Here is a 24420-nt window from a genome sequence, read left to right as displayed (position 1 = left end):
TTATTTATGGAAATTTGAAGTATCAGCATCGTCGGGAAGATAAAGACAGGAGAATCATTTTTGTTATCGAATAATAAAAACCGATAACCATTGAAAGCTCATTTGAAGAATCTTCTTAAGTTATGAGCAGTCGACTGGAATTTCAAAAATAAAAATAAAAAAATCTGTTTTTAATTAATAACATTTAGAAGAAACCTTGTCTATCCATTACTTAAGGGGTTACATACATGTAGAAAATCACAAAATTACATACTACAGAAAATTCACTAACTCCACTAAAAATATGACTTTAATCACTCCTGAAAGTTTCATGAAGATAATTCATGATTAAACTGAGTAAGAGACGATTTAAGTTCACAATTTGGCCATGCGCAAAGCGAGTTGTAAAACTTTGTGAACTAGACACCGAGTTGATTTACGGGTGCCACGATATCTCGAGATGGGTTGGGCCAAATTGACTGAAATTTGGAGTGAAGAAATATCCCGTGTGAATGACGAAGCCCGATTTTGAAATTTTGTTTTTTTTTTAAATACAAAATTCGAAAACTGACGATTCTTTACATAAAAAACACAAACATATTTTTATCTTTGTTTACCAGAAACTTATTCAAAATCGGCCTGTCATGCACACAGAACTAGTTTAAGTAGTCTTCACTATAATTTTCAGCCGATTTGGTCAAAGCATTGTTGAGATATCGTAGCACCCGTTTTTTTGAAACTGCTGACTTCAAATAAACTAAATCAACCAAATGTCTTCAAATTTGTTTTGTTAATAGATGAAAATGTTTATTTTAATGTCCTGCAAAAAGATTTTAAAAAAAAGTTTAAATGTCGACATTTTTGACGATTTCAAGAAAGCCATTTTGCATAATTAGTTTCTTTATAAAGAAAAGATTTTCTGATCGATTTGGTGTCTTCGGCAAAGTTGTAGATTATGATTAGAAATATTCGAAAAAAATATGTTCACGGAAAAAACATTACCCAATTTTTAATTAACTTTTTATCACAAACGCTCGATTTTGACAAAACTTTTTTAAATTTATTATATAGTTTTTTGTCGAGAAATGAATTTTAAATAGTGAATTTTGGAAAGTATCGAAATTAACTCACAATCCCAAAAAAGCTTACAAAAATCATTTTTAGATGAAAAATTTATTTTTTAAAAAATAATTCAATTTAAAAAAATTCAAAAAATTAGAAAATTTAACATGAGTTTCACTTTTTAACAATAAATATCGGACAATTAGTTTCTAAAGTATCATCGATTGAAAATTAATGATTGAATGTGTACTGCCCATCATTAAAAAAACGGCTATTATCCACTTTTGGCAAAATCGAGATTTTTGCTTCTGGAGGTAGAGGTTGTTCCAACGCATCTTCTGATACTTCAATTTCATTTAAATATCGTTTAGTTCTGACTGCCCCATTGAAATTGCCAAATTGCCGTGGCGAAGATTTGGTGAGAAACACAAAAACGCGTTTTGATCGGAATACTGGATTTGGCATAATAGCCGAATCTTCAATTATGGGCAGTGTAGCACTTACTAGAACTCATTTTTCGTAATTTTTATTCTTTGCCAGGCCAGAGGTCGGATCAACAATGTTCTAAAATGAAAATATTCAGAGATGGAAAAAATGGACACACACAAAAGTGTTTTTAAATTACAAAAGCAAATACATCTAAAAATAATTCTTAATTTTTTTTCTCGGGAGAATTTACAAAAATCACGTTTCTTTGTAAATAAATTACTTGGTGAAAAACAGAACGCCCCCATACCATGTAGCTCAAAAGTTAAAAAAAATCCTAACCAAAAAGTCCCCAAATATCAACACGATATCCCACCTTATTGAAATCACACCGAAAAAACGCTCCGCCGTGAAAGTAAGTTTTCCAGTCAAAATCGATTCCACGTCACGAACCTGTGATTAACGCTATTAGAGTCAAATTAGTAGTGCAGTGGCAGCAGACCGTGTAAAGCACGAAACACTCCCCTCACACCTACTAAATACTGGAATCAGTACCCGAGTAAAGTTACCATGTCATTTTAGAACAAAGTTTGTTATTTTTTGAAGAAATTTTGATTGGTTCGTCTTAGGTGTGATAAATTTTAATTTGTTTAAAACTTTTCTATGTTTCCACAAAAAGAAGATTTTTAAACTGATCAGAAAAATAGTTCGTCAAATTAACAAGCTGTGTTCTAATCAAACCAAGCCCTACCCGGGATCGCCTCTCGTAGATAAGGGCTCTCCTGAAACGTGAAAATATGAGCCCGGCTAAAGTTATTGCCTGTCGACATGCAACTGGATGGAAAACTCCGTGCCAGCCAGCCAGGAGTGCTTCCCGGAACACCCGGCCACGAGAGGGAAAAGCTTCACGTGATATCCGACCTGGTCGGCGCGATGTCTGACGGTTTTTTTTTTGTTTCACTAAACTTTTTTTTTCGTTACATTTCGTTACTTGTTTTCCTGTGTGTGTGTGTGTCTGGAGTAGTGGTGGGCAAAACCGCTCATTTTTGTGAGCCGCTCATTTTCGTTCGCTCATTTAAATGAGCGGCTCTTTTGAACGGCTCATCCGCTCATTCCGCTCAAAGTCAGAAATTAGACTGGAATGAACTGAAGCATCTGCTCAAGATATTTAGATTTTTTAAACGACCAATGGAGTGTCCATGAGTGTCACACTTCGTATGATTTTTGTTGATTGATAATTCAAAAATATATGTTTTCACCGTAATTATTCTGAACAGATTGGAGATCGTCCATAAAACATAGAAAATCGGCGATTTGCTTTATCCTTTTTTGGAAAGCATTTCAAATATAAACGTTTTATATGGAAAAAGAGAAAAACATTGATCTCTGAAATCCACAAATATCGAAAACTTTTTTCATAGAGAGGTAAACAAACTTGAATTTTCTTCAGAAGAGAATATTTTCAACCAAATAATTGCTTTCAATCGTTAAAAGTAATGAAAAGTAAGATGAATTATCGTGTTGATAATTATCTTCCCATTATTTTGTGAAACAATAGATTTTATTTGGTGTTCAGTAACGTAACAGGCATATTTGAAGTAGCGTTTTGCTGCACTTGATAAAATAGTCTTGAAATGCAGTTTTTTGTTTAATAAGAATAACTTTTATTCAACTGATCAAAACAAGCGTCAAAAAAGAAGATCTGAACCTTAAGATGCCTTAAGAAAACTATTGAACAATTACCACAAAAGAGTACCAAGTTTGTGTGATGTGCTGTGGTAAATTACATTTTAAATCACAAACGGTCCAATACATGGATTAAAACCGCAAACTAGCATACAAGCTATGTTCGAATGCGTGTAACAACTACATGTACATAACATTTGAGAAATCTATCGATATTAACATAATGAGATCATGCAACATCTGGCGACAGTCAGCTGATTCAAAATCACAGGCGCCCCGACACAGGCTAGCAACAAGCATAAAGTGCGCCATAATGTTGGAACAATTCTTACCGGTGAGAACCTAGTTTCCCCTCTTTTCTCAACAGCGCCGTCACCACCAGCGCGTAGAAGAACGAACCGAACGAGAGCGAATGAGCGAGAGCAAAATAACGAAAGAGTGAGCGAAAACGACGCCGTTCGACGACGTCGACGACAGCGCGAGCGACGCTAATCAAGCGCTCCGTTCGTTCTTTCCGTTCATTCGCTCTCGCTCATTCGCTCTCGTTCGGTTCGTTCTTCGACTCGCTCTTTGATTTGACGGTTCTTTGAAAAGAACCGGATCACAAAATGAACCGCCGCTCATTTTTTCTGAGCGGTCGCTCATTCGTTCTTTAGCTTGAGCCGGTTCATAAGAACGGTTCGCTCAAATAAGCCCATCTCTAGTCTGGAGGGGATGAGATGGTGGTCTTATCGGAACGAGTCGGGTGTTCGGTTGGTTGTTGAAAAACTGTCGAAGTCAGCAGCAGACAGACTTCCCTCCTCTCTTAATGCAAGGTTGGAACTTTGGCAGGCGAAAATTTAATTTTCGACTCCTGGCCGAGAAGGAGTCATCCACGATGCACGAACAGCACCTTGGGGAAGAAGGTAATGAAGGATGATTCTTTGCCAAAGAAGAACGGGGAAAATTGCATGCAATGGACTAATTTAATAACCCTTTTTTAATGTGTCCATTTTGGGAAATGAAAATAGCGTTATGGCAATTACTTGGAGTGACGGCTACGAGGTGAAGGGATGGGGGGTTCATCGAAAACTTTGGTGAAATGTAAAATTTGTGCGATGCAAGAAGGGTGCTTATGTTAACACCGTTTTCTTTTTTTAAATAAACTTTTGGGAAAATGGAATGAATTACACTGACATAACACTGACCTACAAAAAATGACAAAAATAACTGCGCAGTTTCAACTCGAGGGGTTTAGGGTTCCCAGAACAACGTGTACTTTGTATTTTTCAAAAATATTTAGACAGGGCTGAATGGTTTTTACCCAAAATTTGTATGGAGAATAAGGGTGGTTCGTCACTGTTGCATACAAGAAAAAAATTGCATGCAATATGTGGGAGTAGCGAACAGCACTAATTTTTCATTTAAAGTACAATTCGTTTGCCTTACAATATAGCTCAAAGATAGCCACTTTCGGTATTTAATAAATTTAATAATTTTTTTTGTCGTTAAGCGATACATTTCACAAACACAGTAAAAAAAATAAAAGTGTAATTCTACCTCTAAAAATATGTGATTTTACATTTTTCTAGTGTAATGTCATTTTTTCAGTCTGAATGGAGGTAAAATTAAATCATAAAAGAGGTAATATTAAACTTTTCAAAAATATACCTTCCAATTTTACATATTTTTTTAAGAGCGAGTTTTTCACCAATGTGTAACAGGTCGTATCGAGGTGCTCCGATTTGGATGAAACTTTCAGCGTTTGTTTGTCTATACATGAGATGAACTCATGCCAAATATGTGCCCTCTACGACAAAGGGAAGTGGGGTAAAACGGGCTTTGAAGTTTGAGGTCAAAAAAATATTAAAAATCTTAAAATTGCTCGCACTCTCTTAGATGTAGGGCGTCCAATTTTCCCGGGTTTTGAATTTCCCGGGAAACGGGAAAAATATTTTCGAAATCCCGGGAATTCCCGGGATCCCGGGAAATTTTTAAAACAGTATTAAAATCTATGTTTTCATTATATGTGCATGTTTTTCAAGCTTAAATTCATAGAATTAGCTCAATACTATTCATTGGTGGTAATCTACACTTCAACCTAAAAAAGGATAGCAGTTTTTAGATAGCTTGAAAGATTATTTTTGTTCTTTGTTGAGCTTTGGTTTGTTATTTTGTATCTTATCCAATCTGATTCAAATTTAATAAGTCTCTTATAAATATATTTTTTACTTGTCATGACTAGAAAAGCCTCTTTTAAATGTCTAAAATAACAAATAAAAAGACAACAAATAAAATTATAACAGTTAAATTTTGAATAAGTTTAGACATGCATGTTGTATATAAAAACTATTAATCAAGTTGTCTTAAAGTCATTACCGCCAACTAGGGGAAAATCGGGACTACAGTCTAATTAGGTACAGGAGATTTTAGAGCAGTTCATTTGGAGATCGGTGTACTAATTGTTTTGCTCTGTTCCTGTTTTAACCAAAATCAATCAAAATAATTGAAACATTATGCAAAAACAATGACTAAAACAGCTGTCTTAATTCGATACATTTGTCTTGAGTTGCCAAAAATGCTTCATGAAAAATAATTTAAAATGATATTATTTATTAAATTTTAAATCATAATTATAACTAGTCTTTCCAAAAATATATTAAATTTGATAAAAAATATTTAGATCGCTAGGCAATTTACGGATCGGTATTTTGTTTTACAAGTTTGCTTCATAAATCAAATTAATGCTGATACCTTGTTTGGATAGGTCCTATAAACATATGAAAACGTAAAAGTTTGTAGGACCTTTAAAAAAACCCAGGATATATGCTTAATATATATTTTTTTATCGTTGTTCATCTATTTCAACAACAAAACCTAAATTTCCAGAGATTTTTTTTATATTTTTCCCGATTTCGGGAATTCCCGGGACAAAATACAAAAAATCCCGGGATTCGGGAATTCCCGGTTTTGGAAAAATCCCGGGAATTTTGTCCCGGGAATTCCCGGGATGGACGCACTACTTAGATGCATTCGAAAGGTCTTTTTAAGAACTTCAAAATGTGCCATAGACATCCAGGATTGGTTTGATTTTTTCTCATAGCTTTTGCAAATTACTGTTAAAAATTGATATTTTTTAAAACCTTAATATCTTTTTCCAACAGCCTCCAACACCCATACTCCCATAGGTCAAAAGATATGTAATTTTATGGACTATAAGCCTTCGGAAATAATTTCTTGGCCAATCGCAGTTTTCTCATAGTTTTTCGATTTTTCTATAGCAAACATTTTACAACGTTAGTTTTTGCCCTGTAGGCCGTCATAGCGGCACATATTGGTCTCAATTTTGTCATATTTGGAATCCTCGGACAATTTCACGTATGTTAGAAGTATTGGAGTTGTGCGAGCAATTTTAAGATTTTTAATGTTTTTTCGACCTCAAACTTCAAAGACCGTTTAACCCCATTTCCCTTTGTCGTAGAGGGCTCATATTTAGCATGAGTTCATCTCATGTATAGACAAACAAACGCTGAAAGTTTCATCCAAATCGGAGCACCTCGATACGACCTCTAGAACAAACCGAGCAATATTTACAAATACTGCCTCTTAAGTATATATTGTTGAAAGATTTGATGAAAATTGATATGGTTTGTTCGATTTTACTATAAAACTTTGTTATTTTCTGAGATCCGCCTTATTTTTGACCATACTTTCCCTATGCCTGTAAAAAAACAGAAATATTAGAAAAAAACATATTTTTGCAAATTCAATTTAATTTAATTTAAAATGGCCAAAAGGCATTTTTATTTTCTGATTTGGTTTTATTTGGCTCAAACTTTGTGGAGGCCTTCTCTATTGCACAGCAAAAAATTGTGAAAATTTGGAAGGTGTAATTTTGGTAGGTTTAATATTACTTCAATCATGATGTAATTGATGTAATTTGGACTGAAAATGTGACATTAACCCAGAAACCAGAAAAATTACACATTTTCAGAGGTAAAATTACACATTTTTTCTGACATAAAAGATGTATCCCTTCCCAGATGTAATATTACCATGATTTTTTTTTCTGTGTAAGCAATCGAATCCAGAAGGGAAAAGATCACCAGTTGTGTTGGTCCGAGCCGGGATTTGAACCCCGATCTATCGCTTACGAGGCGGAAGCGTTTAAACTGGGTTACGTGGCTCGGATGTAATATTACCATGATTTTCTTTCTGTGTACTATTTGGTGCCATTTAATGTAATTGGTTCATTGGTAAATATTAAAAAATCTGTATCTTTTAAATGAATTTTCTGATCGAGTTGGTGTCTTTAGCAAAGTTGAAAGTTGTGATAATGACTACATGTTCAGAAATTGTAGGTAAATAGAAGAAAAAACAGCAGTATTTTAAAAAAAATTGATGAAGTGTACCGCTTTTGAGGCCAATGAAAGTGTAGTGTTATCTATAATATAGCAGTATTTCCATTTTTTTAAAAGTGCCCATTTCTGAACATTTTTTCTCGAATAGTTCAGACTTAAAATTTTGTCTGAGAACATTGAATATTGGACCATCGGTTGCTGTTTTTGTGTCTTATTTTCTAATGTAAGAAAAATTAATGCATTAATTTTTTTTAAATTTTCAGATTATTTCGAAAAAATATTTTGAAAATTTTGGAATCAAGACTTACATTTTAAAAGGGCACAACATTCCATATTTTGCCTTTTTGAAATGTTATCAATTTTTTGAATTCATTTGGCTTGAAAAATAAATTGCTGGGAATTCATTGTTTAGTAAAAAAAAATAATTTGCATAGTGAATTTGATTTTTTGGACTGTAACTATTTGTTTCCGAAAATTCCTTCTCAAAATAAAGATTATCGAATATTTACATATAATTTTTTGTAGGCAAGCCAAAGGTGGACAACATTATTTTATCATTGTTCTGCAGCTGAAGTCGAGTTTCCCCTCCAAGATTCGAAACATCAAGTTGATCGAGAAAGACGAAATGATTGAAGGACCGACAAATGGATTCTGTCATCCGAGTAAACGCATCGCATAACATATCATCAGAATTCGATTGAAAACATCCCCCTGGGCTTTCAATGTCAGACTACTTGCTCTTTTCTCATTTCAAAATATATTTCAACATAGGAAAATTCTCGTATGTTTGGCAGGATGTCAAAGCACTCGCTCCTAACTCCATCCAATTTGTTGACCTTCACTAATTAACGGTGCACATCAACTAGAGCTTTTGCACCAAGATTTGTGTTTCAGATATTTTAGTATTTTCAAAACTACGGGAGCTATCGATATGATTTTTTATTCGTCCCTTAACCCTTTCAGGCCTGAATTTTCAAAAAAATATTTGTTTAGTTTGTGATGGGAAAATGATTCTTACGACCATACGAAAATTATAGGCTAGTTTTGGAAATTTTGATATTTGGGTCATATATGACCCATCAGGCTCGAAAGGGTTAAAGTACTATCTACACCCAAAAGGAAAATATATCTCAAAATCTGCAACATTGGAGTTGCTGCAGAAAATGTCATATTTTATAACATTTTTTGCAGCAAGCCCGTAGATCATTTTTGCCCGCGTGTAAAAATTTCAGCGATCTGCAGTTCTCACCAACACATATAATGCTGGCTCGTCCCCGAGCAACACTCCAAAGAGATTAATATGTTGGTGCTCTTTCACTCTCATTTCATCAAGCGTCCATGGCGCGGTGGTAGCGTGTCGGATCAATAACCAAGAAGTTGGTGGTTCAATCCTCGTTCTGCTAATTGTTTTTTTTTTGTGAAATACAACCAAAAAGCCGTCGGTAATGTCGATAATTGTCGGTACCGGGCAAAAATGTCATACTCCTATATCGCAAAAAATGCATGAGGACAGATTTCATGCAGATTCTGATATACTTTCATGCCGCCATGCATCACAATCATGCGACTGCCAGTTGGGTGTACAAAACAATCTACAACAAAATTTGTCCATTTTTACAATTAGATTGTTGCAGGATTGGGTTCGAAAGTTTGACGATTTTAGAATGAGAAGACAACAACTTCCTCATTTTGTAAAACTGTTGATAGAAACTTGCCAGTTCATTTCCTATTGACCTATTTACATTGATTTCAGTTCAAAATGCTTTCAATGAGCTGTACCCGAGCAGACGGAAAAAACGTGGGAATAACATTTTTTGATATTTGAAAATACTTGTTAGATTTGTTATTCGTCGTTATGATTATTTTGTTATTGGATTGTTATTGTAATAAGCGACTTATAACATTTTTAGTTATTCTTCGAACAAATCTCTGCTATTATTTTTTGTTAACAACTAATCCAATCATCCCAGTTGCAGGTATTCTTCCATAACAAAAAATGTTATTCCAAAGTTGTTTAGGCTGTCAACCAATATCAGACCTATAACAAATTTTGTTATGATAACATAAACTGTTGTTAAACTCTTATGCAAAAATGGATTTTTCAAGAAGATTCCATAACACTTTTTGTTATTTCAACAATATTTGTTATTGAAATGGCATGCATTTTGTTATTACCGTCTGCCCGGGTACACACAAACAAATATTTCCGAATGTTACATCATTTATGATGTAACACTTTTGCACGTCATATAAATTGCATCAAAAAAAAATCAAACCATCCACATTAACGACCCCCCGGTTCTCTCGTGGTCTCTATTGCAAGTTTCTGCTCGAACCAAGGAGTCCGAAGGCTTGAATGGGGAGAGCACCCAAACCTCTTTATACTCCAAGGAACCTTCCACCCCAGTGTTTGAACTGACGACCTTTGGATTGCGAGTCCAACCGCCGCCAGCGATTCCACCGGAGTAGGCTTGGTTTGGTGTGTTGTTTGTACTTATGGCACGGAGACGACTCCTACATCTGGAATGACTTAACGGCCTAACAACAACCAAGGCCGGGACCGACGTTTTACTTCATCATCCGATAGAAGGTTGGAGCAGATTGGAATCGAACCCAGAATGATCCGCTTATAAATTGCATATAAATAGCAAAAAAAAAAAACATATAAATTTAAATGCAATATGTTGTAAATTTGCAGCAAATTAGACGTTAAAACATGATTTTACGTGTGATTCAACCGTTTACGTCGTATCTCAAGTTTACAACAACTAAGTTTACATGTGATTCATTTTTTCCGTGTCGACATTAAAGGCACGAATTGCATATTGCCTATATTATTTTGTAAAATTCCTTAAAATCTACACAGATGTTTCTTCCGGGAAAAAGGCACAACCCACCACAGGCAAATGATTGGTTTGCTTGCGCACTCGTTTTGATATTTCCTCGTTGATCGTAGAAATTAACGAATCGGAACAGAGTGAAAAACACCGAACACCAACCTTGTCAAAAATGTCGAAAAGCTGCAAAAGCCTACACACAACCCATTCAAATATCAGTACTGCTACACAGTAAAAATAATCATGGAAGGTTAGCAAATTTTGCGCAAGTAAAAAAAAATACTGCTAAAATGTGTAAATTTACATCCTTTACGTGAAATTTCACACATTCCACATTAATTGAGGTGAAACTACATTTAAAAACTCTACATAAATTTAGATTATTTTTACTGTGTAGTTATGGACCGGAATGGAATGTTGCACATTCACAATTTAACAAGGACGTTCAAAGGAGCTTTCCTGGAAGATTATTTGCGACAAATTGCGGGATATTACGAATGTAGAAGATCTTACATTTATGTTGTTTACAAAGCATAAACAAAATATTGACCTTACTATCTCTTTAAAAACACCAATGATGTCCTTTGTTGAAACATCGCTAGTACAAAAAAAAAGAAAACAACAAAAAAAAGAGAAAAAAGAAATCCCCCAAACCAGGACGAAAAATGACTCCGACAGTACATAAATGATCGACGTACACACCGCAATGAGCTTACAAGCCAAATAAATTGCATTTTTTTTCCTTCCCGTTTTTCTTCGTTAGACAAAACTCCCACGCGGCTCAGCGGCGGCGGGACTCAGCTGGTGGGACCGTTTCGCTAGACTTTGGGGAATACAAGCGGAGTGGGTGGGTTCCAAAGTTAAGTGAAATTTTGGTGGAGCACTTGGCGGATGGGTTTTCCCCGGGAGATAATAAATGACATTATTATGCGCCTAAGCTGAGGGTTTCTTTGGTAAATTTTTGGGCATTTTTTTTTTTTTGCTGGCAGAAAGAAAAATGATTCAAGTGAATTCACTTTTATTAGGGTTGTTATGTTTGCTAATATTTTAACCCGAACACACTGGTGAAATGATGGAGATTGATTTATTGCTTCAATTAACTCTGATCCTTTTCGTTTGCCATCAATCTTCACTATAAGAAAAAGTTTTCCAATTGAACATTGTTTAAAATTCAATGAATTATTCAACCCTTCCAAAGTAGAAATTAAGTAAAAGCGCTTCAACTCATTCACCCCGAGCACCGTTGAACTTGAACCTTTGGCTGCGGTTTTCCTCCCCCCCATTTGCTGCATTTCAGCTATTGTGTGAAGGTAAATTGCAATTACTTCCCGGTAAATGTCAATCATGCCCTCCTCTCCCTCACTTTTCTACCCCACAAGTGGAACCTCGACCAGACTAGACAAAACTCTTGAGTTCGCTTTTCTTCCCATTTTTAACGAGGGCTTGAACTGCTCCACTTCGCCCCTTTCGATAGGCTGGATTTTCCTTATGCAACATCGAAGGAAAAGCAAAACAGTCACCCCGTGCCTCGTGACTGCTGCAAGGCCTGTTGATTGTTAAAAAGACCGGGAGTAGGACTCTTCAAAGATGATGCTTTGGCCCAGTGCTGCAATCATGGGCAGGTTAGAGTAAGCAGGATTAATCGCTGCGAAAATGAACCCACCAAAATTTGTACAACAATTCAACCGGTCGCAACTCCTCTGTTTCCACGAATGTGGCTCCTTAGACCATTCACATTCCCAAAAAACACCCAACTATACAAGCGAAACTTACACAGCTAATAAAGTAGTAGCTGCGTGTAAAATGCCTGGGTGTTAAATAAATTTTGCATTATTTTATGTAATTTTATGTAATTTTACACTCTGAAATATGTAGCCCATCAGCATGGGAAACCTACTTGTCCGAAATATCAAGCTCATATATGCGTTTATCCTTACAACATTTCATCGGTCTGATGGCCGAGTGGGTTAAGACGCCAGTCCTTACTGTTGGTGCTGGGTTTGAATCCCGTCGGTTGCAACTTTTTTTTTTGTGTTTGCAAAAATTGTACATGCAGTGTGTTAAGTGTTTATATTGACGAAGATGATGTGCATGCTTTTGCATGCGATTTTACCATCGGATTTTTGCTGTGTACTTGGGAATACCATGGAGAATTTCCCTTATCCCATCAAAAAAGTGCAGCATCAACACTTCCCCTCTTCCAAATTCACAGAAATTTCACAGAGAATCGCCGCAAGGTAGTCCTTTTGAACCTGAATGAGACTCCTCCAGGCGAGACGGTTCCAATTTCCTGAACCTCCCAAGCTTTTTTTTTTGTTAGTTGCAAATATCTGAGTGCTTTTTTGTGTAGCTTTAATCCACCCCTTGGTAGAGATGCCGTGGTCGGTAATTCCCGGTAGCACGCGGGCATCGCATCTTCCCCCCAACGCCCCCCGGGCCAATTAAAAGACCGTGACGTTCGTTATCCGTTCCACCCGGGGAGGATCATCCCCCCCCCCTAAACGGCTCAAAAGCAACGCGACGACTCCATCGCTGGGTTTAGAGAGGAGTACTTACTCTGACTCGACCTCCGCCACGGTGCACTTGTACTGCGCCGTCGAGAAGAGGCAGATGTCGGCGAACTGCCGCACGGACACTTTGATTTTCTTCACCGTTTTGCTCGAGTTGTTCGCTATATGTACATTCACCGAGAGGCTCTCGCCGTGGTGGTAAAGCTGCAAGTAGAAAAAAAGGAAAGGGGAAAATGGAAGGAAAAACACATCATTAGAGAAAATGAATAGCAAGCTTTGAAGTGGAAACGGGTTATTTTGAAGGAAAAACGCGTTGGGTTTATAAAGCTAAAGATTTATTTCAAGTATAAATGGCGTTCTTGAGTAAAATTATTCCTTTTCATTATATAGGGAAAACAGTGTCATTTCTATGAGAAACAATTTTTTTTGTTTATCTCTTACCTACCTACCTCCTACCCCCAGACTCAATGTCACCCCTAATGACGGTATTTAAAAAAATATTTCAAAACTTTTTTTCGTAAATTTGATGGTTTAAAGTAAACAATTTCTTTTTTGCTTCAAAATTTTATAATTGTCTGCTTTACATTTTTTTATTTTGAATTTACATTCAAGAAATAACCCTGCAAAGTTGCAAAAATATTAAAATAAAAATCACAAATTGAGAATCCAATTTTATATAAATGTCTCATTGAAATCAAATTTCCAATTTTTTTCGCATGTTCAAAAATAGAAGGAGCCGTACCGCCCCTTCGTCACGAGATATAAAAAAAATTAACATGGATTCGTGATCAGGGATAAAAGTTAAAAAAATGTCTAAAAGATCATAACATTGATAACCACGAAAAAAAAATTAACGTGATAAGTAGATCTCAATCATATTGCATTTTTTTTTAAAGATTTTCATTAATTTTGCATTTCTTTATTTCGATGAAACTTTGTCCATGCATTCCCTATGTTCATTCCAGACAGCCATTTTTCATCACTGAGCAATTCTCTACCAAAACCGGAAATGGATTTTATTTGTAATTTTTTATTTGGCTCAAACTTTGTGGGGGCCTTCATTGGTCATTGGTTCACCCATACAAGTCTCCATACAATTTTGGCTGCTGTCCATACAAAAATGGTATGTAAATATTCAAACAGCTGTAACTTTTGAGTGAATTTTCTGATCAATTTGGTGTCTTCGGCAAAGTTGTAGGTATTGTTGAGGACTTTTGAGAACAAAATAGGTACACGGAAAAAAAAATGCAGATTTTTTTATCAACTTTTTTTTCACTAAAACTCAATTTCCCAAAATACGTATTTTTTGATTTTCGAGATTTTTTGATATGTTTTAGGGGACAAAAATCCGCAACTTTTGAGCCATAGAGAAACATGGTCAAAAAATCTGCCGCCGAGTTATGAATTTTTGAAAAAATAGTGATTTTTGGAAAAAATCAAAGTTTCATGCAAAAACTAGTTTGACATTATTTTTTAATGCAAAATTGAATTTGCAATCGAAAAGTACTTTACAGATTTTTTGATAAAGGGCTCCGTTTTCAAGATAAAGCCACCGAAATTTTGATTTTAGCGAAATATTTGAAGTTTTTCAATTTTTAAAAATAGGACCATGAGTGACCATTTCTAGAAATATTTTTTTTGAAAAGTTCAGAAAATTTGCTACAAAATTGTCTAAGAGACATTGAAGATTGGACCTCGGGTTGCTGAGATAGAGCCGCTTTAAGAATAAGAAGCACGAAAATTGAAGTTTTCTAAGTCTCATCAAAACAACCCACCATTTTCTAGTGACGATATCTCAGCAATTAATGGTCCGATTTTCAATGATGAAACATGAAATATTCGTAAAATTTTCCGATCTTTTCGAAAAAAATATTTTGAAAATTTTTAAATCAAGACTAGCATTTTAAATGGGCGTAATTTTCAACGTTTGGCCCTTGAATCGCTTGGGAAATTATCTGCCATTTTTTGTAAATTAAAAATCAAATTCTACATTTTAAAATTTTCAAATAAATATGATCAATTCTCTACGAAATCGGTATTTTTTCTTTAATTATAATTTTTATATTTTTTAATTCGGCTGGAACTTTTTTGGTGCCTTTGGTATGCCCAAAGAAGCCATTTTGCATCATTAGTTTGTCCATATAATTTTCCATACAAATTTGGCAGCTATCCATACAAAATGATGTATGAAAATTCAAAAATCTGTATCTTTTGAAGGAATTTTTTGATCGATTTGGTGTCTTCGGCAAAGTTGTAGGTATGGATTAAAACTACACTGAAAAAATGATACAAGGTAAAAAATTTTTGGTGATTTATAATTTCACTATTTGTTACTAAAACTTGATTTGCAAAAAACGCTATTTTTTCATTTTCTGATATGTTTTAGGGTACATAAAATGACAACTTTTCAGAAATTTCCAGAATGGGCAAAAAATCTTTGACCGAGTTATGAATTTTTGAATCAATACTGATTTTTTCAAAAAATCGAAATACTGGTCGCAAAAAATAATAAATTGAATGTTTGGCCTTTTTAAAAATGTTAGTCTTGATTTAATTTTTTAAATATTGTTGTCGAAAAGATCGGAAAATTTCACGAATGTTTCACATTTTAACATTGAAAACCGGACCATTAGTTGCTGAGATATCGACATTAGAAAATGGTGGGTTCTTTGAGTGAGACTAAGAAAACATCAATTGTCCTGTTTTTAAATATTTGTATGGCAATATCTCAGCAACTAAGGGTCGTATCAAAAAAGTTCAAGAAACCAAAATATAGAAAATTTTCTCAGATTTTCAAAAATATTTTTTTTCAAAAGTGCGCAAACATGGGCACTAATTTTTAAAAATGAATAACTGCGACTATTTTCAGAAAAGTCACCTAAAAATGGCTTTAACTTGAAAGCGTTGCCCTTTATCAAAATTTCACTGAAGTACTTTTTGATTGCAAATTTGATTTTACATCGAAAAATTAAATTGAATTTTTTTGCGACCAGTATTTCGGTTTTTGAAAAAAATCAGTATTGATTCAAAAAATCATAACTAGGTCGAAGATTTTTGCCCGTTCTGGAAATTTCTGAAAATTATGGCATTTAATGTCCCCTAAAACATATCAGAAAATGAAAAAATAGTGTTTTTTTTGCAAATCAAGTTTTAGTGACAAAAAGTAAAATTAAAAATCACCAAAAAAAATTTACCGTGTAAAATTTTTTTCAGTGTAGACCTTATCCATACCTACAACTTACAAATGCCGACGACACCAAATTGATCAAATAATTCCTTCATACAGATACAGACTTTTCATATTCATTTATCATTTTTGTATGGACTGCTGCCAAATTTGTATGGAAAATTATATGGACAAACTAATGATGCAAAATGGCTTCTTTGGGCATACCAAATGCACCAAAAAAGTTTCAGCCGAATTAAAAAATACAAAAAAAAAAAATCGAATGACCGAAATCTCAGAGGATTGCTCATTTTCTGGAAATCCACAATAAAATTATTATATTTTATGTATCTTTTAAAATTAACATTCTTACCTCCTTGTCCAAACTGGCCTCCAGGTGGATCTTATTTGGTTTCAGTATGTACTCCTTGCTGACCTCGATCGAGGGCTGCTCGCCAAGCTTCGAGGGCGCGTACATGATCTTCCGGATGGCGAGCCGGACCGAGTTGCGCTTGTGGGGCTTGTCCTCGGGCGTTTCCCCCACGAAGGCCTTCAGCTCGTAGTCGACGCCGCACGGTTTGCCGGTGTCCCCGGGGGCCGGCTGGAGCGACACCGACGCCGGGCAGTGCGGCGGCACCTCGAAGTAAAAGGGGTACGCATTGGGGCCGAGCTTGCGGATCAACCGCTCCTGGAGGCGCGTCAGGGGTCGGTCCGTTTCCAGCGGGGGGAAGATCTGTTGGGACGAGGCAGAGAGATTTATTAGAAGACCGCATGAGGTTTAGGATCTAAATGGTAGCAGCCAAAAAAAAAAAACTCATCAAAACTTGTTCTCCGCTTCATGAATTCATTCCGACGTTTTGTGCATGCTGAGAAGAGTTCACTGTTTTTCTGTGGTGGGCAGTCAGGGGTTGTCAAACATTAATGATGTTATTCTTTGATAAAATTTAATGTATTGAATGCTTGAAAAAGTTCATGAAACACAGAAAACAGAAAAAATCCTATCACGCTCTTCACAAACCCAACCAAACATTCCACAACATGCATCCCAAAACAGTTCTGGTTCGGAAAACCACTGACCACTAAACACCCGCTGAAAGGATACTGAAACCATGGTACCAACCCCCCAAGCCAAACACAACAGCAGAGAAAATTGCAATTTTCCTTGTCGACAGCAGGGGGTCGACCATGACTACCTCCCCCGGACCAGCCGAGAATGAACGACTACTGGTCAGCCGCAACGGAAAGAACAGCACCAGAAACAGACAATTTCGTGACAATGCTCGTTGGAATATATGAGCTATGTTTTTCCTTTTTCGAGGAAAAAAGCCAGCAGCTGGAATGTTTTCTTTCAGTAGAAAAAAAAGTAACCATTAAGGAGACTGGAATTTATTGCTTTCGGTGACCTGCTGGAATACTGATATTTATGTGCTGGTGAGAAAGTGGAAAAATATACAGCTGAATTCGTCATCTTAATGATGATTTTGTTAAGCTTGGTTAAAAAATTGTTATGAGTCTAATTAAATTATGTGTATTTGAAAGTTCTACAAGAATTTCCAGTTTTTTTTATGATTTTGTAGCTTTTTAGAATAATCGTTCTTCGCGAGAGATTTTTCCCACCAACGTAAGCAAGACGAAGATCAGCTGAACGCAAAAAATATCTCTCAAAAACATTCATGAGCACATCAATGAATAAAATTCATATCTAGAGTTTTTTTTATAAGGTCCTATATACATATGAAACACAATAGCTTAGAGGACCTTAAAAAAAACTCTAGATATATATATATATTTTTTGTTATTTTCCTTGTTTGCACATTGCCCAAAATAAGAAAACAATAGAACAGTTAGCGGTTTCTGTTTTACCTCTACATCGCAAAAATGAGTAGCTTTAGAATTTAGCTCTCGATGAGTCCTAACTGAATCTCTTTTTTAGAAGGATCTTTCAGCGATGCATTTAAACGTATCGGTGAAATTTTCGGAGATTGACATTCCGTCGAAAATTATCCAAAAAAGGCAATTTTTTAAAATTGCAGATTGAACAGTAAAAAAAGTTTTAAAAATCGATGACATTTCACTAGTTGTCTAGATCTTAATTTTAAGCTTTTTAAATTTTAAGTGTACTCCTAAAGAAGCCAGCACGCTTTTTCATATAAGTATCCATTAAATGAGAATGGAAAATGGGAATCGAAACAAATCAATCTGCTCGATTTGATATTTTAGGAGGTTTTATTTCCAGATGTTACTCATTGTACACAAAAAGATCTCAATATTTTATTTAACTTTTTATCAGTCAAAGTTAAAATCTGTCTCATGAGAGAAGTGTTTGAACAATTTGGCATCACGAGTATTAAGGACATATATCGGCAAAAAAAAAATATTTTTATTTCACTTTTCAACACAAAAAACAAAAATTTCAAATCAAGACTAACATTTTAAAAGGGCGTAATATTGAATGTTTGGCCCTTTTGAAATGTTAGTCTTGATTTGAGAATATTGTTTTCGAAAAGATCGGAAAATTTCACAAATATTTCATATTTTAACATTGAAACTTGCCGGGAATCATTTCATTAGTTGCTGAGATATCGACATTGAAAAATGATGGGCTGTTTGGGTGAGACTTGGAAAACATCAATTTGTCCTGCAATATCTCAGCAACTAAAGGTCGTATCAACAAAGTACGAATAAGCAAAATATAGAGAATTTTCTCAGCTTTTCAAAAGTATTTTTTTCAAAAGTGGGCAAACATGTGCACTAATTTAAAAAAATGAAAAACTTCGAAAAACTTTAACTTGAAAACGGTGCACTTTATCAAAATTTCACTGAAGTACTTTTTGATTGCAAATTTGATTTTACATCGAAAAATGAAGTTGAAAAATGTTTGCGAAAAATTTTCGGATTTTTTGAAAAAAAATCAGTATTGATTCAAAAGTTCATAACTCGCTCAAAGATTTTTTGCACAACCTGGAAATTTCTGAAAAGTTGGCATTTGATGTCCTCTAAAACATATAAAAAAATAGTGTTTTTTTGCAAATCATGTTTTAGTGATAAAAAGTTAAATAAAAAAATCACCGAATTTTTTTTACCGTGTACCATTTTTTTCAGTGTAGTCCATATCCATACCTACAACTTTGCCGAAGACACAAAATCGATCAAAAAATTCAGCTGCCAAATTTGTATGGAAAATTATATTGACAAAGTAATGATGCAAAATGGCTTCTTTGGGCATACCGAAAGCACCAGAAAAGTTTCAGTCGGATTAAAAAATACAAAAAACAATCGAATGACCGAAATCTGAAGGAACTGCTCATATACGAGTCATTGAATTTATTAGATATGTCGATTACCCCAATGTTTACAATTTCTATACAAAACTCTTAGAGTGTTGATCCTTAAATAATATTGTTGAACAAGTCTAATTTTTTTTAAATGCCTCAATTGATATATTTTAATTTATTTTTCAAATATTAGAATTTTCTCATAATTTGTATGTTTAAAGTGTGTACTGGGCTGGATCACACAATGTCCATGTACGTCTTCTCAAATGAGTTCAAAAAAGCTTTAAAAAAGAGTTACTTTGAAAATTGTTTATTTAAAAAGCAGGACTAAATTTACTGAAATCTGCACTACGGAAATTTTCAATAAATGAAAACTTGCTGAAAAAAAACAATTGAAAATTAGTGTAGCAAGCTTATAAACTTAAAAAAAATAATATCAAATTTTTTTAGAGTTGGTAGGCTGGAGTCGGAGTCGGAGCCGGAGTCAACAATTTGTGGAAAGCCAGAGCCGGAGTCGGAGTCGGAGTCGGCTTAACTCAGAAAGCCGGAGTCAGAGTCGCTTGCAATATGACCCGACTCCGCAGCCCTGATTTTAATGTTTTTAACGTATTTATTAAACGCTCCTTGAATTAAAAAAAAAATCATCCAGAAAATCACAACTTATAGGTACTTAAAAAGAACCAAATCAAACTATAAAACTCTTCCAAACTTTTGATCATAATTGCAGTAAAATTGTTCAAGTAAACCTCCTCCTTAAAAAAGGCTACGTCGTCATGAACGAGCCCTTAGAGGAGTACACTGGTGAAATTTGCTAAATTGATTTGAGTACCATAAATAAACATTCAAAATTATAACAAACAAACAAATCTGTCTAAAAAATAAAATATATATTATATGCAATCATATAATAATAATTCTCCGCCAACTCACACAGCAGTTGCCCGGACCCTTCTTCGATTTTGTCCCTGATCATGAATCCGAGGTCCATTTTTTGATATCTCGTGACGGAGGAGCGGTACGACCCCTTCCATTTTTGAACATGCGAAAAAATAGGTGTTTTTCAATAATTTGCAGCCTGAAACGGTGATGAGATAGAAATTTGGTGTCAAAGGGACTTTTATGTAAAATTAGACGCCCGATATGATGGCGTACTCAGAATTCCGAAAAAACGTATTTTTCATCGAAAAAAAAAACACTAAAAAATTTTTAAAAATTCTTCCATTTTCCGTTATTCGACTGTAAAAATTTTTGGAACATGTCATTTTATGCGAATTTCAATGTACTTTTCGAATCTACATTGACCCAGAAGGGTCATTTTTTCATTTGGAACAAAATTTTTCATTTTGAAATTTCATATTTTTTCTTACTTTGCAGGGTTATTTTTTAGAGTGTAACAATGTTCTACAAAGTTGAAGAGCAGACAATTACAAAAAATTTGATATATAGACATAAGGGGTTTTCTAATAAACATCACGAGATATCGCGATTTTACGAAAAAAAAAGTATTGAAAAAGTTACTTTTTGCGTTTCTCTTAGTTTCGTCATCCGGGTCTGAACGGCCATGATCAACGACAACCAACATTTTCAAAACTTTTTTTCGTTAAATCGCGATAACTCGTGATGTAATTGTCTGCTCTACAACTTTGTGGAACATTGTTACACTCTAAAAAATAACTCTGCAAAAATAGAAATAACACGAAATTTTAAAATGAAAATTTTTGTTCTAAACGAAAAAATGACTCTTCTGGGTTAATAAAGATTTGAAAAGCACATTAAATTTCCCTTAAAATGAGATGTTCCACAATTGTTTACAGTCGAATAACGGAAAATGGCAGAGTTTTTTTAAACTTTTTCAGTGTTTTTTTCCGATGAAAAATACGTTTTTTCGGAATCGGGCGTCTAATTTTACATAAAAGTCCCTTTGACACCAAATTTCTATCTCATCACCGTTTCTGGCTGCAAATTATTGAAAAACACCTCTTTTTTCGCATGTTCAAAAATGGAAGGGGTCGTACCGCCCCTCCGTCACGAGATATCAAAAAACGGACCTCGGATTCGTAATCAAGGACAAAAGTTACCCCTTAGGACAAAGTTTCACGCAAATCGAAGAGGGGTCGGGGCAACTTTTCCCGATTTCGTGTGAGTTGGTAGAGAATTACCCATTACAAAATTTAAATTAAGATTAAAAATTTGCTTTTATTCCATGATTTGTATTTTTTATGGTGCTCAATATAGTGTTGTTTTTGGGCAGTCATTTTTGCAAGTTTTGTTATGCATTTCTTTTATGATTTCCATGAATTTTTTAATCAAAACAAATAAAACTTGAAATCTTTAGTTTTATTTGTTTTCCAGATATGTTTGTATGATTGATGTGGGTTGAAGGATTTGGTATTATACTCAATTAAACACTTTTTAATTTACTAACATAGTTCTGAATTCAAACGTTCTCTAAAATCCACGACAAGCTTCACAATGCACAAAACTAAAACTACAGCACACAATAAAGCTTCAAGAGCAAAATTCCCCCATCGAAACGTCTCCTCCTTCCCCAAGCCCTTGCATCGTCATAAAAATAATATCAATTTGCAATCAACTGATGACGGGGTATGCAAGCCCTCAGTCTCACTTTTGCATGGGTGGTCCCATAATTTTCCTGTGGTTTTTCCCTTTTTTCCCCTCCCTCTCTTCCACCCGTCAAGTAGTTTCATCATCCCTCTGGAAGCAGCAGCAATAAAGCACTCCACAGCGCATTTCTCTCTTCCGGAATTTCGCAAACAGGGATGGAAAAATTACGGGGGGAAACTGCTGTTGTATCACTTAATGGAAAACACAGCGTGGAGAGCATCCAACATCCAAGTGTGGGCACAATGAAAAATTAATTCGTCGAAAATTTCGTGCAACTTTAAATTTGTAAAGTTGCGGTGCGGGACATTTAATTTGAAGCTTCTTATTTTTGTAATTGTCATAAATTTACAATTTTTCAATTTAATATTTTTGAGTGCCACCCACCTACCACGTGGCAAGTAAATACATAAATTTTCATCATAGTTTTCTCATAAAGTGGCAAGCTTAGCAAAAGCTTGCGAAGGGAGAGGGGAAAATTCCCGCGTAAAGGGATATGGTCCGGGAAATACAATACACCATAGTAGCGAGAGAGTACGAGGAATTTCCTGGACGAAATATGGAACAGTCAGCGTAAATAAGGACAGACTATGCAAGTGTGTGGTTTACTGTATGTGTGCACAATGTTAGTGTGACTGAGTGGCGAATTGTTCGTTTTTACGATGGCATTCACGTGGTTCTTGAAACTTGCCGGGAATCATTTCAAGCTGGCGAAGAACTTTCTCTCAAACTGGCGATTAAAGTTGAGCTAAAAGTTCCGGCGACTTACCTGTTCGGAGGCGAGGTACAGGTCTTTCCGGAACGTCAGCCCGAGCACGTCCAGATCTTCACGCCCGTATCGGAACGCGGCCAGCACGTGTCCAAACACCTTGCGATCCTTCACGTAGTCGGGATCTATCAGTACGACGCCGTCTAAAAATACGTTTCAAACGAAGGGGGAGGAGGAGGGCGTGGGAAACGAGGTAAAAGTAAACAAGATTAATTACAGCTGTAAATCATTGGGGGCATGTTTGTAACGATGCAGTTATTAATCTAATTGTAAACAAATTGATTCCCGAAGCTTACCTATGGGGTCTACATGCGAAATGTGGTCCACGAAGTCCCGTTTGCCCAGGTAGACTGTTATTTTGCCGTTGGAGGAGCTCTTTTTGAAAACCCTGTGGAAAAAGGTGCAGACACGAAAATCTTCATTAGTTAGATCAACAAAAAGCAGGCAGCAGATTTGAGCAAGTGTAATTAGATTCGCATTCCCGCAGCAGTTGTGGTTTTGCCTGCGAGGATTTTCGAGGTCCCCGGACATGGGCAAACTGTCGCCGTCGTAACGTAACGTCACAAGGCTCCCGAGGAGTGTTGCGGTCGTCCCAAGGATAACAAGCAGTAGCAGCAGCAATTTGGTATAATTGAGGGGATAATTAGAGTCGTCTGCTTACTTGCTGCTGCTGCTGAATGCTTTCTAGTAGAGGAGCTTCACTAGGATCTGAGAAGCGCAAGGACGAATGAAATTTCCCCATGGTGACTGATGGCTACATTTAATTTTAATCAAATATGTTTGTCTCATTTTCTTGAACATATTCGCAACTTCAAAAACACTGTTTTCTACGTCAAATCATGTGTCATTAAAATTATCTTTTCTTATTTTAACAATTTTGCTAAGCTTGCTAGTATTTAATAATTTTTCATTATAAAGCAGTTTTTTAATATTTTCAACTTCTTCCTTGAAATTAACAATTCTTTATATATGAGCAATACTCTACAAAATCGGTCTTTTTTTTTTCTTTCTCCGGCTGAAACTTTTTTGGTGCCTTCGGTATGCCCAAATATGCCATTTTACATCATTAGTTTGTCCATTTAATTTTCCATACAAATTTAGCAGCTGTCCATATAAAAATGATGTATGAAAATTCAAAAATCTGTATCATTTGAAGGAATTTTTGATCGATTTGGTGTCTTCGGTAAAGTTGTAGGTATGGAAAGGACTACACGGTAAAAAAAAATGGTGATTTTCAATTTCACTATTTATCACTAAAACTTCATTCGCAAAAAAAACACTATTTTGAATTTGTTTCATTTTCTGATTTGTTTTAGGGAACATCAAATGCCATCTTTTCAGAAATTTCCAGAATGGGCAAAAAATCTTCAACAGAGTTATGATTTTTTTAATACTGATTTTCCAAAAAATCGAATTACCGGTCGCTAAAAATTTTCAACTAAATTTTTCGATGTAAAATCGAATTTGCAATCAAAAAGTACATTAGTGAAATTTTGATAAGGTGCACCGTTTTCAAGTTAAAGCCATTTTTAGGTGACTTTTTTAAAAATCGTCGAAGTTTTTAATTTTTAAAAATTAGTGCACATGTTTGCCCACTCTTTAAAAAAATATTTTCAAAAAGCTGAGAAAATTCTCTATATTTTGCTTTTTTGAACTTTGTTGATATGACCCTTAGTCGCTAAGATATTAAGATATTGCCATGCAAAGATTTAAAAACAGGAAAATTTATGTTTTTTAAGTCTCACCCA

The 24420-nt window shown here is 35.1% G+C and overlaps 1 protein-coding gene across 8 annotated transcripts in view; it reads right to left on the bottom strand.

Moving 5' to 3' along the window:
* Window positions 1-24420, bottom strand: part of LOC6050741 (beta-arrestin-1) — a 176028-nt gene that overhangs the window by 42413 nt on the left and 109195 nt on the right. For all 8 annotated transcript variants that reach the window (XM_038250147.1, XM_038250149.1, XM_038250146.1 and 5 more), the window contains 4 exons: window positions 22969-23060; window positions 22673-22815; window positions 16380-16739; window positions 12887-13044 (listed from right to left, as the gene is read on the bottom strand). In XM_038250147.1, coding sequence (XP_038106075.1) covers window positions 12887-13044; window positions 16380-16739; window positions 22673-22815; window positions 22969-23060 — 753 coding nt within the window. The remainder of the gene's footprint in view (window positions 1-12886; window positions 13045-16379; window positions 16740-22672; window positions 22816-22968; window positions 23061-24420) is intronic.

Source organism: Culex quinquefasciatus, chromosome 2, assembly GCF_015732765.1.
Source record: "Culex quinquefasciatus strain JHB chromosome 2, VPISU_Cqui_1.0_pri_paternal, whole genome shotgun sequence".
Lineage (NCBI taxonomy): Eukaryota > Metazoa > Arthropoda > Insecta > Diptera > Culicidae > Culex > Culex quinquefasciatus.
Note: the sequence above shows the minus strand (reverse complement) of the source record. Positions and strands in the feature narration are given on the sequence as shown.